This window comes from Pan troglodytes, chromosome 3, assembly GCF_028858775.2.
Source record: "Pan troglodytes isolate AG18354 chromosome 3, NHGRI_mPanTro3-v2.0_pri, whole genome shotgun sequence".
Taxonomy (NCBI): domain Eukaryota; kingdom Metazoa; phylum Chordata; class Mammalia; order Primates; family Hominidae; genus Pan; species Pan troglodytes.
The window spans coordinates 91,671,511-91,686,184 of record NC_072401.2 but is presented as its reverse complement, the minus strand read 5'-3'; the positions used below and the strand labels follow the sequence as shown (position 1 = coordinate 91,686,184).

General features: G+C 35.9%; 1 protein-coding gene across 26 annotated transcripts in view; it reads right to left on the bottom strand.

Moving 5' to 3' along the window:
* Window positions 1–14,674, bottom strand: part of CCSER1 (coiled-coil serine rich protein 1) — a 1,481,066-nt gene that overhangs the window by 1,298,275 nt on the left and 168,117 nt on the right. For 25 of the 26 annotated variants that reach the window (XR_010156641.1, XR_010156643.1, XR_010156642.1 and 22 more), the window contains exon 2: window positions 207–1,571. Coding sequence is in view for 23 of the 26 variants with exons in the window: in XM_016951876.3 (XP_016807365.2) it covers window positions 207–1,530 (1,324 nt within the window). In the remaining 3 variants the exon portion in view is untranslated. Of the gene's footprint in view, window positions 1–206; window positions 1,572–3,963; window positions 4,051–14,674 lie in introns of those variants that run through there. The other variant, XM_063809684.1, reaches the window with a different exon arrangement.

Genomic DNA, 14,674 nt, shown 5'->3' with positions numbered 1-14,674 from the left:
TGAATTACATTTTCAGCATAACACAATTGATGTAAGTTTAAAATCAAGCAGGGGAAACATTTAACACAAATTATGAATAGGAAACCATTTCAAAAGTGAAAAACAAGAAAAATGTGGTTTCCATTCATGAGATGGAATAAGAAAACTGAATAAAGTATAATGAAAATTAATTCATATCATTTGTTATACCAAAAAAATCAGCATACCTTTGGCAGGATTTGCTTCATATCCATGTGATGTTTTGTTAAAAATATGATGATCACCAGAAGTAGGTATTATCTTTGAATCTGAAATAGGATGGATCCCTTTTACATGTTCAGCTATTGCTTTATGTTGCTCATAAAATCCAAGTTTCCTTGGGGAGTTTGTCCCCAGCATTGTTTCACCATTTTGTAACCCTATATTTTCTTCTCTTTCACTATCTGCTGGTAGGTTACTCTCTGAGTGGCTCACACTTGTAGCAGGTAGTTCAGCAATTTGTAATAACACTTCCTTCTGATTAGCAGCAGAGGTTTCCGGTAATGAATTAGATTCAGTGCTACATTGACCCTCTAACCTATATTTCCCAGGAGACATAATTGCACAGGGAACAGTTCCCGTAAGTTCTGTTGTTGTCTTTGTAACAGCAGCAGAATTGAGAGACATCTGAGAGGTAGAATCATTGTGGACAAAGTTGTCACAGTGGGATGCCATGCTTCCACTTTTAGAAAATGCATCCATTTCAGACACAGAATCTTCAGTCAAGGCTAAAAATTCTGAAGGTGTCTGAGCTGTGGTAAGATCAGCAGAAAGCAAAGGAGATTGTAAAGAGCTTCCTGCCCGTTCTGTTACATCCACAGAACAGGATGGCGAAGCTCTTACTAATACAGGTTCTCTCTCTTGGTACTGTGTAACTTCCAGTGAGAATTCAGACTGTTGTACCAATGAAATGGATTGGCTCTGTAGAACTGGCTTAGAAAATTTATAGTGAGATGAAAAAGATTTAGGGAGTAGCTTTCTTGTTGACTGCTTAACAGAACGACGAGTTTGGTCTTCTGTGAAACCAGAATCATCCCCTTCACTTCTGCCGGAACTTAGACAATTTATAAAGACATTCTTGTTAGTTGAGTGCTCTTTTTCCCTTTCAAAATCCTCTGTCAAAGATCTCGTTATCTTCTTATTTCGTGAACTACTAAAACCAACAGAATGTCTTCCCCTGGTCTTAATATGTTCTTCCAAACTCAGTTTCTGCATATTGCTGTGACCAGGTTGAGCACCATTTGAAATACTAAGGTTCTGGTTGGTAGGCTCTTGCTTAGGCTCACTCCCCTTCTTATGGTGGAAGCTAATGGAAGGAGTACGGAATATGCTCCTCCGTTTACCTGTGCTACCTGAGCTTGAGTTAGTGCTGGAAGGAGAGGAACTGTGGACACCAACTGTATTACTGGAAGAAGGTGAAGAAGGAAGAGAATCATGTCTTTTGTTAATACTTCTTCTGAATATTGGCAACCGGGAGACCAGGGTAGATCGTCTTGATCCTGAGTCCCCCATTGGGACTCAAAGGCTTGCACTGTGAAAGCCAACTTTGCAGCCTGAGAAAGGTTAAAACAAAAACAACAAGTCAATAGAATTCAACTACAAATAATACATTTTAAAACAAAATATTGCTTTTCAAGACACAAAATAGAATTTAGTTTATACTAAGACAGTAAATAACAAAAATCTGATACCTAATAAAGATTTTTTGAATTTATAAGTAGTAAAAATGACCCAATAGCTAGTATTGATATTTTGTAATGATGCAAACATTTTAAGATTAACAGAAATATTTAAAGTTTATGCAAGAGTGTTGGCTTTGGAGACACCAGGTATTTAAGACCCAGGCTTCCTACTTATAGCTGTTCCATAATTTTGGTAAACTGTTTATTCTTAACTTTTTATGTTTATTTATTTAGATGCAGTAGGCATGTGACAGACATAATAATTTCTGTCTGTGTAAATGCCCCACGATGACTCCTGTCAGAGACCACTAGAAGTATTTTCATTTTACACCACACGACTCAACAAGTTACTGATGCGAGCTCAACAGAATCACAAACAAGACAATGGTATAGCCTGACACTACAATCAGCACTCAAAGAAAAGCCAATGGCTATAGACATTTTTTCTTCTCTTTTTTTTTTTTAAATTATGCTTTAAGTTCTAAGGTACATGTGGACAATGAGCAAGTTAGTTACATATGTATTCATGTGCCATGTTGGTGTGCTGCACCCATTAACTCGTCATTTACAACAGGTAATTCTCTTATGCCATCCCTCCCCCCTCCCCCCACCCCAGGACAAGTTTGATTTGGGAAGCTGAGAGATAAGCAGGCCATTAGAAGAAGAAACTAAATCACAAGGATATAACATAGGGTTACAAACAAGTTAAACTTATGAGAGAACCACAGGTATCAGTTGAAGAAAATACTTGAGTAAAAACTAAGACAGTTGGTAACCTTGAGAGAAGTGACAATACAGACTGAGAGAATCAGAAGCATAGAACATTTATGAACCATATTAATGTCAGTATATTCAGGGTATCAATGGAGAAGATAAAGGAGGAGGAGGACACGAGTGAGGAGATGTGGCAGCTACAACTCATCAACTGCTACGTACCAGGTACTTTCCCACAGATTATCTCTTTCACACCTTATATTTCTAGAAATAAGTAATAAGACTATGAACATTTTACAACAGAAAAGCAACTTGCGTAATGTCATTCAGCCAACACCTGGTAAAGCAGGAATAAAAAACCCTACAGGGTCAGCTCATAATCAGCATGATACATACTGCATTCACTAAAGTAATTAGTCATGAACTCCTACTGCTGAATGAAGGCCCAGCTATGTTTCTACATCAAGGATTCAAACTTGTACAGCAAATATTGCTATTCTAGTGACTGCCATTTTTCACTGATTTTTAAACTGTACCTGATTTGGTTGCTGTTTTGTTTATGAGTTTTGCTTAATCCTTCAACTGTAATACAATCTCTCCCTTTGTAAATTGAATCAGACTCTGTTTCATTTTCTTAGTCTTTACAACCAAAACTACGTGACTAAAAATTAACAAATACTATACAAAATTTAAAATCCTCTATTTTATCATCCTGATAAATATGAGAACTGATCAAGTAAAATACTTTCATTTCCTTGAACAAGTATGTGACAAAAATGACAAATATTTGCTTTCAGATATGCATTCATAAGTATTTAATATTTTTCTCCAAACAACATAAAATCTAACATATTTGTATTATAAGATTTTTGGTGGATGATTTTTCACTACAGTCAATGAATTTAATTTTAAAAATTGATTTTATTTTTAATTGACAGATGACAATTGTATATACTTACGAGGTATAACGTGATGTTTTGATATTTTTATATTATGAAATAAGCAAATTAACATACCTATCACCTCATATACATATCATTTTTTGTAGTGACGGCACTTAAAATCTACTCTTTTAGCCATTTTGAAATATGCAGTACATTATTATTAACTATAGTCACCATGCTGTTGAATCAACCTCTAAAACTTATTTCTCTTGTCTAACTGAAACTCTGTACCCTCTGAACATTATTTCCCCATTCCCCTGGCCCCGACACCCCAGCCCCCGGTCCTTCCATCCCGGGGCCTGGTAGCCATTCTACTTTCTACTTCTATGAGTTTAATTATTTAGATTCCATATATAACTGAGATCATGCAATATTTGTCTTTCTGTGTCTAGGTTATTTCATTGAGCATAATGTCCTCCAGGTTCATCCATGTTGTGACATGTGACAGAATTTCTTTTTTAGGCTGAATAGCATTTCATTATATATATAAACCACATTTTCTTAATCCATTCATCCACAGATGTACACTTAGGTTTGTTACATATCTTGGCTATAGTGAATAATGATGCAATAAGCATAGGAGTACAGATATCTCTTTGACATACCGATTTCAATTGTTTGGCTATATACCCAGAAGTAGGATTGCTGGATCATATGGTAGTTCTGTCTTTAGTTTTTGAGGAACCTCCATACTGTGTTCCATAGAGGCTGTGCTAATTTACATCCCCACCAACAGTGTGCAAGAGTTCCCTTTTCTCCATATGAATTAGAATTTAAATCAAACTATATGTGAACCACTCCAAAACATTTCAGTATTCTTGTAAGGCTTTGCTTGAAGAAAACCTAAAACATAAACAGACATTTTAGCTCTTACAATTTTTCACAAATAAAAATGTGTGATTTTCCTCACAGCTTAGATTTTCCAAAGTGTATACAATGAATAATACATTTTTTCATGACTATATTCTTTAAAATGGTTTAACTAACATCACTTACAGCCACAATATTTTTCACTTATATGCAACATTTATTTCCATTCAATGCCTATTGAAGAATTTTGCTCTAATTAGGATATAATCAACCATAATGATTTGCAGCTGGTTGTGAACCTATAGACTTCAATGCATGAATGTCAAGATGTCAACCATCATTACTGAAATACTCAAATTTATGTATATTAAAATATTTATTGGCCATTTTTAAAGTATTTCCTGCATTTGGATCAGCATTAACAGTAAATGAGGCTGGGCGCGGTGGCTCACGCCTGTAACCCCAGCACTTTGGGAAGCCCAGGCAGGCAGATCACGAGGTCAGGAGATCGAGACCATCCTGGCTAACACGGTGAAACCCCGTCTCTACTAAAAATACAAAAAATTATCCAGGCATGGTGGTGGGCGCCTGTAGTCCCAGCTACTAGGGAGGCTGAGGCGGGAGAATGGCATGAACCCAGGAGGCGGAGGTTGCAGTGAGCTGAGATTGTGCCACTGCACTCCAGCCTGGGTGGACAGTGAGACTCTGTCTCAAAAAAAAAAAAAAAAAAAAAAAAAAAAAACACCAACAACAACAGTAAATGAAAGAGTCAGTCCCATAACTCTTTAGCAAGTATTCAAAGGATTCAACTAATGAAAAACATTTTTAAACAATTTTATTTTTTTAATTTTTTTATTATTATTATACTTTAAGTTTTAGGGTACATGTGCACAATATGCAGGTTAGTTACATATGTATACATGTGCCATGCTGGTGCACTGCACCCACTAACTCGTCATCTAGCATTAGGTATCTCCCAATGCTATCCCTCCCCCCTCCCCCCACCCCACAACAGTCCCCAGAGTGTGATGTTCCCCTTCCTGTGTCCATGTGTTCTCATTGTTCAATTCCCACCTATGAGTGAGAATATGCGGTGTTGGGTTTTTTGTTCTTGCGATAGTTTACATAGAATGATGATTTCCAATTTCATCCATGTCCCTACAAAGGACATGAACTCATCATTTTTGATGGCTGCATAGTATTCCATGGTGTATATGTGCCACATTTTCTTAATCCAGTCTCTCATTGTTGGACATTTGGGTTGGTTCCAAGTCTTTGCTATTGTGAATAATGCTGCAATAAACATACGTGTGCATGTGTCTTTATAGCAGCATGATTTACAGTCCTTTGGGTATATACCCAGTAATGGGATGGCTGGGTCAAGTGGTATTTCTAGTTCTAGATCCCTGAGGAATCTCTACACTGACTTCCACAATGGTTGAACTAGTTTACAGTTCCACCAACAGTGTAAAAGTGTTCCTATTTCTCCACATCCTCTCCAGCACCTGTTGTTTCCTGACTTTTTAATGATCGCCATTCGAACTGGCGTGAGATGGTATCTCACTGTGGTTTTGATTTGCATTTCTCTGATGGCCAGTGATGGTGAGCATTTTTTCATGTGTTTTTTGGCTGCATAAATGTCTTCTTTTGAGAAGTGTCTGTTCATGTCCTTCACCCACTTTTTGATGGGGTTGTTTGGTTTTCTCTTGTAAATTTGTTTGAGTTTATTGTAGATTCTGGATATTAGCCCTTTGTCAGATGAGTAGATTGTGAAAATTTTCTCCCATTTTGTAGGTTGCCTGTTCACTCTGATGGTAGTTTCTTTTGCTGTGCAGAAGCTCTTTAGTTTAATTAGATCCCATTTGTCAATTTTGGCTTTTGTTGCCATTGCTTTTGGTGTTTTAGACATGAAGTCCTTGCGCATGCCTATGTCCTGAATGGTAATGCCTAGGTTTTCTTCTAGGGTTTTTATGGTTTCAGGTCTAATGTTTAAGTCTTTAATCCATCTTGAATTGATTTTTGTATAAGGTGTAAGGAAGGGATCCAGTTTCAGCTTTCTCCATATGGCTAGCCAGTTTTCCCAGAACCATTTATTAAATAGGGAATCCTTTCCCCATTGCTTGTTTTTCTCATATTTGTCAAAGATCAGATAGTTGTAGATATGCGGCGTTATTTCTGAGGTCTCTGTTCTGTTCCATTGATCTATATCTCTGTTTTGGTACCAGTACCATGCTGTTTTGGTTACTGTAACCTTGTAGTATAGTTTGAAGTCAGGTAGTGTGATGCCTCCAGCTTTGTTCTTTTGGCTTAGGATTGACTTGGCGATGCGGGCTCTTTTTTGGTTCCATATGAACTTTAAAGCAGTTTTTTCCAATTCTGTGAAGAAAGTCATCGGCAGCAATTTTAAAATCACTCTTGCTCCTAAATACTTAATGAAAACCACCAGACTTCCACTGGGCACAAATAATCTATTTAGGCCAGTGATATGTTTGTCCTAGTTTCTTTAAGTAAAAACATCATAGATACTAAAAGATATCTGCACATTATTGAATAACCTGGAGTAGATATAAATCTACTAGAGGTAAATATCCTTCACATGTCTTTTATTTTTAATATGAACTTGTATTTCCCTTGAGAGTTTCTCAGCTAAATAAGAGGAAAATAGACTATAGGTCAAGATTATCCATATTCTTTAGGAAGGCTCTTTAAGGCTTGGATGCTGTCTACATCTCCAGATTCATCAGTCCTCTCCTCACACTTCATGCTCCGCTTACACTGATGACTGCCATTTTCTTATCTTTCTTTCCTTTTCCTTTTCTTTCTTTCTTTCTTTTTGTTTTGTTTTGTTTTGTTTTGTTTTTGGAGACAAGGTCTTGCTCTGTCACCCAGGCTAGAATGCAGTGTAGCAAACATAGCTAACTACAGCCTCGAATTCCTGGGCTCAAGCCATCCTTCTACCTCAGCCTCCCAAGTAGCTGGGACTACAGGCATACAGCATCATGCCCAATTAACTTTAAAAAAAATTTCATAGAGACAGAGTCTTGCTATGTTGCACAGGCTGATCTCAAACTCCTGGCCTCAAGCAATCCTCCTGCCTCGGTGTCCCAAAGTGTTGGGAGTACAGGCATGAGCCACTGCACTTGGTCATGACTGCCATATTCTGATCACTTTCACCTTCAAGACCTTTGGAGATTTGGGTCCACCAGCTTGGGATGCCCTTCCTGTAACTCCATGGCAAAAGCCTCCTACTATTATAACATTGCCTCTTCCAAGTTGCCATCCCTGACACTCCTTCCCTACCTGACACCCCATTCCCACTGTCTCTCATTTTGGACCTGGTACTCCTCCTTTACATATCCTCAAGTATTAGCTTACATAGTAAGCATGTGTTTATTTATCTCAATTTACTATTTTGTCTTAAGCTTCTTAATGCCAAAAACCATTTCTCCTTGCTTTAATACCCAGTGCCTGATAAAATATGCAATTTGTACCTACAGAATACATAGATTTTAAAAAATGAAGTTTTAACTTCAACACTTCAGGATTTCAAACCTACATAAACATATTTTCTGTCTCACTGCCATGAATAAATCTTATAATCCTGAGGGTAATTATGCTGAATTACAACTTTTAGAGATGCACATTTATTAAAAGTCTTCCAAACTGTAAAAAGTTCAATAATCTGAAATTTGCTAATAAACAGTTGAAAACATGAAAAAATAATGCTGAATAAGTTTAATGAAACAATGTGTCATCACAGCAACTTCAATTATTCATGAAAGATAAATGTAACAACATCATAACTGCTAATTTTATTTCTTTTTACTACAATGTTTTTATAACAGTTACCTTTAATCCCTTAGCAAACCTTGTATATATTTTTATAAATTTCCAAATTGGATAAAATAAACATCTTTACTCAATTCTTATCTAATATTTCTCAATTCAGAAGTCATAGTCACTTTAATAATAATAGGTCTTAAAAATATGAAGGTTGAACTAGACCTATCCGTTATCTAGGGGTCTTTATTACCATAAACGTTAATTTATTTTGAAAAAACAAATTTGTTACATAAGAGAAGTGTTTTTTAATTATAACTTTAATGCTATGTAAATAAACAAAGGATAAGATTAACTTGAAGACAATACTACTACACAAATGTATACAGACCCTATTAGAAATAAAACTCAGTTTGATCTCTTAGAAATTTACAATGGCAACCTGAAGAAACAGTACTTTTGTTCTTTAGCACCAGGATTTAACAAAAGGCTTCCAGAAGGTACAGTACTTTATTCAATGACCTCTCCAACCTTAGTAAACACAATCATTACCCTGAACAGAGTACCACATTATAGGAGGATCTATTCTAAATAAAATTAGAGTCAAATTTCTTATTTGATATGGTTGAAGAAGACATGGATTCTAGTTAAATGATTCATAATTTGGACATGGATCATTAATATGTTACCTACTTAAAGTTGGACTAAAAGTAAAATATATTACATAATTAAGACATTTTAAAAATTATTCTCTGGGTGCACTGGTTCATGCCTGTCAATCCCAACATTTTGGGAGGCTGAAGCAGGAGGATAAATTGAGCCCAGGGGTTGGAGACCAGCCTGAGCAACATAGGGAGAGCCCATCTCTTAGAAAAAAAGAAAAAAAAATTAATTAACTAGGCATGGTGGCACACACCTGTCGTCCCAGCTACCTGGAAGGCTGAAGTGGGAGGATCACATGAGCCTTGGAGGTCAAGGCTGCAGTAAACCACAATAGCACCATTGCACTCCAGCCTGGGTGACAGAGCGAGACCCTGTCTCAAAAAACAAATACTCTTTCTTTTGTGATTCCAAATGCATAAATTAACCAACAGCATAAAACAGTCCTGCAGGGTTTCAGAGCTGTATCATCTTGGAAGCTAACTACCATACACTTAAATAGGTCTATCTGTCTGTACAGGTAAAAGGAAAGCAAAATTGCCTTCGCTTTTCTTCTTTCTCATTGCTTTTCAAATATTTTCCTAGAATTTGGACACCCCTCATATTTTTTCATTATGAGTCAGAGCTAATGACATGACACCTGGTCTCATATATGAGATAATCCTAAGTATTCTTTGTCTCTCTTAATTACTTTTTACGCACACATGCAGTTGGTTGGCACTTAAATGCAAGTACTACCACTTACTAAGACTATAAACTGGAACATCAATAATAATTATTTTATAGAGTTTTTTAAGAATGAGAAGATACTACATCACAAAGACACTAACACACTGCTTGGCACAGATTAGATATAGAGCTCTGCCTTTTCTGAGGAAATATATTCAAACAAGAGGTACATGGTGGTGTAGCTCTTAGAATAGTTATGAAAATCATCTACCTAACAAAACATGTGTCCCAACCAGTCTATTAAAAATCACCTAAAATAATACTGAAAAGACGTATATAATGTGAGATCAGTAGTCTGACCTCTTGTAATCAAAGTCCCTAAATTTATATTTTTATTGGCATTTGAAAACAAATTATCAATACTTGAAGTGTTTAGGGTAATGCTGCATAAGTTAAATCTGGTCCCAGCAAGATTCTTTCTCAGAAAAACATTCAGAAAATAACCTGGTAGAGCCTTAATGACCACACTAAAAAGAAAATCTTCCATTATACTTGGTGAAAATAAAAGAAGATCCACAAAAAAAACAACAGATATTTCCTAGGTAATAATTTTAACATTAAGAAAATGATGGCAGAAAATTAATAATATGTAAACATATCAAAGGACATTGATCATTTTTTACTAAAATAAGTAGGATATCAGCTTGAAGTAATTTCCCAGTCTTACCAAATTATGTCATTTAACCCAGATTTAAACAGGGCTCACACTTGTGAGGATTCTTGCAGTCCAGGCTCTTTCTACTAGAAAGACCATGATATCTACATCTCAACACTTTTTCAGTTTATCTCTAAATGCATTTCCAAAATGTTTTGCTGTTTCCCCTTAAATAAATGGGAAAATAATGGAGGCACTTTTAACAGCTAAATGACTCCCACAACAATGACGAAGGCCACTTCTGCCAGTAAGGTCAGTGAGGAGAATATGAGACACATTAAAAGGATGGCTAATCTGGACCAAGTGGATGATCAGTCACAGAAAAGAGAATGAGATTGTCAGCCTAAGGTAGAAAAAGCCAGAAATCACATAATTGATTAGATATGTTTAATTAACAATTTATTAAATTTGTATATAATTTAGCTATATGGAGTACACTAAGTTGTTCTCAACAAATAAACATAATAACCAAAACAAATAATTGCTTATATAAGAAATGTCAGTCTTTGGGTCACTCCTAAAAATGAATTGACACAAAACATGGTATATAAGCAAAGACAGACTGTCTCTGATTAGATTTGTATAAATCACTCCCCCAGATAAAAAGAGAAAGAGGGTGAGTGGTGTGCAAGTAGCATGACAATGGGAAAAGCTACAAAAGGAAAGACCACATTTGAAAGAAATTATTCTAGCAGGATTTAGGAAAGCAGATGAGTCGTTTGGATTAATTAATTAAGGGATGATGATATATATTTAGAAAGACATAAGTTACACATTTATATACGTAATCTTGATACTCAGCCAGATACAATCTTAGTTTTTAATGACCAGAAGAAACAGAGAGAAAAGAGAAATAGAGAAAGATGGGCTTTGGTCAGATTTAGAAAGAAGTTAGTGGTAAAAGAAGAAAGAAGTGTAAAAGCATATGACTCAGGCTTAAGTAAATAATAAGAGGCATATTTATGTTTAAATAATCTTATGGTTCCATGTACTAAGGTTTAGACACAGTGAACACATAACTGTTAAGAATTCAGACTCTGATACAAGAACAGCTGGGTTTAAATTCAACCTGCTCCTGAATGACTACTGGGTACATAATGAAATGAAGGCAGAAATAAAGATGTTCTTTGAAACCAATGAGAACAAAGACACAACATACCAGAATCTCTGGGACACATTCAAAGCAGTGTGTAGAGGGAAATTTATAGCACTAAATGCCCACAAGAGGAAGCAGGAAAGATCCAAAATTGACACCCTAACATCACAATTAAAAGAACTAGAAAAGCAAGAGCAAACACATTCAAAAGCTAGCAGAAGGCAAGAAATAACTAAAATCAGAGCAGAACTGAAGGAAATAGAGACACAAAAAACCCTTCAAAAAATTAATGAATCCAGGAGCTGGTTTTTTGAAAGGATCAACAAAATTGATAGACCACTAGCAAGACTAATAAAGAAGAAAAGAGAGAAGAATCAAATAGACGCAATAAAAAATGATAAAGGGGATATCACCACCGATCCCACAGAAATACAAACTAACATCAGATAATACTACAAACACCCCTACGCAAATAAACTAGAAAATCTAGAAGAAATGGATAAATTCCTCGACACATACACCCTCCCAAGACTAAACCAGGAAGAAGTTGAATCTCTGAATAGACCAATAACAGGAGCTGAAATTGTGGCAATAATCAATAGCTTACCAACCAAAAAGAGTCCAGGACCAGATGGATTCACAGCTGAATTCTACCAGAGGTACAAGGAGGAACTGGTACCATTCCTCCTGAAACTATTCCAATCAATAGAAAAGAGGGGATCCTCCCTAACTCATTTTATGAGGCCAGCATCATCCTGATACCAAAGCCGGGCAGAGACACAACCAAAAAAGAGAATTTTAGACCAATATCCTTGATGAACATTGATGCAAAAATCCTCAATAAAATACTGGCAAACCGAATCCAGCAACACATCAAAAAGCTTATCCACCATGATCAAGTGGGCTTCATTCCTGGGATGCAAGGCTGGTTCAATATACGCAAATCAATAAATGTAATCCAGCATATAAACAGAACCAAAGAAAAAAACCACATGATTTTCTCAATAGATGCAGAAAAGGCCTTTGACAAAATTCAACAACCCTTCATGCTAAAAATGCTCAATAAATTAAGTATCGATAGGACGTATCTCAAAATAATAAGAGCTATCTATGACAAACCCACAGCCAATATCATACTGAATGGGCAAAAACTGGAAGCATTCCCTTTGAAAACTGGCACAAGACAGGGATGCCCTCTCTCACCACTCCTATTCAACATAGTGTTGGAAGTTCTGGCCAGGGCAATCAGGCAGGAGAAGGAAATAAAGGGCATTCAATTAGGAAAAGAGGAAGTCAAATTGTCCCTGTTTGCAGATGACATGATTATATATCTAGAAAACCCCATTGTCTCAGCCCAAAATCTCCTTAAGCTGATAAGCAACTTCAGCAAAGTCTCAGGATACAAAATCAATGTACAAAAATCACAAGCCTTCTTATACACCAACAACAGACAAACAGAGAGCCAAATCATGAGTGAACTCCCATTCACAATTGCTTCAAAGAGAATAAAATACCTAGGAATCCAACTTACAAGGGATGTGAAGGACCTCTTCAAGGAGAACTACAAACTACTTCTCAATGAAATAAAAGAGGATAAAAACAAATGGGAGAACATTCCATGCTCATGGGTAGGAAGAATCAATATTGTGAAAATGGCCATACTGCCCAAGGTAATTTATAGATCCAATGCCATCCCCATCAAGCTACCACTGACTTTCTTCACAGAGTTGGAAAAAACTACTTTAAAGTTCATATGGAAACAAAAAAGAGCCCACATTGCCAAGTCAATCCTAAGCCAAAAGAACAAAGCTGGAGGCATCACGCTACCTGACTTCAAACTATACTACAAGGCTACAGTAACCAAAACAGCATGGTACTGGTACCAAAACAGAGATATAGATCAATGGAACAGAACAGAGCCCTCAGAAATAACGCCGCCTATCTACAACTATTTGATCTTTGACAAACCTGACAAAAACAAGCAATGGGGAAACGATTCCCTATTTAATAAATGGTGCTGGGGAAACTGGGTAGCCATATGTAGAAAGCTGAAACTGGATGCCTTCCTTACACTTTATACAAAAATTAAGTCAAGGTGGATTAAAGACTTAAACGTTAGACCTAAAACCATAAAAACCCTAGAAGAAAACCTAGGCAATACCATTCAGGACATAGGCATGGGCAAGGACTTCATGTCTAAAGCACCAAAAGCAATGGCAACAAAAGCCAAAATTGACAAATGGGATCTAATTAAACTAAAGAGCTTCTGCACAGCAAAAGAAGCCACCATCAGAGTGAACCGGCAACCTACAGAATAGGAGAAAATTTTTGCATCCTACTCATCTGACAAAGGGCTAATATCCAGAATCTACAATTAACTCAAACAAATTTACAAGAAAAAAAAGACCCCATCAAAAAGTGGGCAAAGGATATGAACAGACACTTCTCATTTTTAAAACCGTCTGTTACAAATAATTTCAAAATATTTGACCACATTGATCACTTTGACTGCACATGACTGAATAATTGTTCACTGTCAACAAAATAGTTTAGTCAGGGAGCAAAGAACTGACAATATTATGAAATTCAAAGACTGTCTCAGAGTCTGAACATGATTTCCAAAAGCTGAATTTGATAAATTTGTTGAGCAGTGGCAATGTCAGTATAACAAAAATACAACTTTAAAGAGGATAGCACACATCTTAAAATATATAATATGTTTATTAGTAAAGAGCAGTTGTTTTTTTTTTATAATTATATCTTCCATTGGAGAATTGGCTTGATTTTAAAACACTGATTTCAAAAAAAATGTCATCACAGGTCCAGGATAGATTTCCTAGAAGCAGAGCCTGAGTAAGGAATTCTTGTTCAAACATGAGAAGCTGATTAAAGAAAGAAAGTCTAATAAGATGGGGACACTGGGGATATGTGGATAAGAAGCTAAGCCAGGATGTGGTCAAAAACTGGACACTAGCTTCAGACTGATCCCATGGGAAAGCTCTGGAGCACTAATTGATACATTAAGACAGGGGCTGGTCTTTGGTATCCTATGCCAGTCAGATAATTAATATCTGGAATATATAAAGAACTATAAATCAATATGAAAAAGAATCTAAAATCAAAAATAAGTAAGCAAAGAATAAGAACAAGTAATTCCTGAAAGAAGAAACACAAATCACCAATGAATATATATTTAAAATACTCAAACTCATTAGTAATCGGGGAAATAGAAAGAACTCCTATAAGCCAGTAAGAAACAGAAAACACAAAGAATAAAAGGGAGCAAAGAATAGTAACAGGAAATTTATAGAAAAGGAAATATAAATCACTAATCAACATTACGAGCAGATATTCAACTCCATTATTAACCAGAAATAAATACAATATTTTTCATTCATAACTTTTTAAAACTTAATAATATCAGGTTTGGTGAAAAAGTAGTACATATGGACAGACATTTACAAAGAAATCCAAATTGTTAAAGTCATTTAAAAATTAAAATTATTTATCAAAGTATAAAATGAAAAAATAATTCTACTTCTCAGCATTTACCCTAGAATAATACTCACAGATCTGCTCAAAGAAG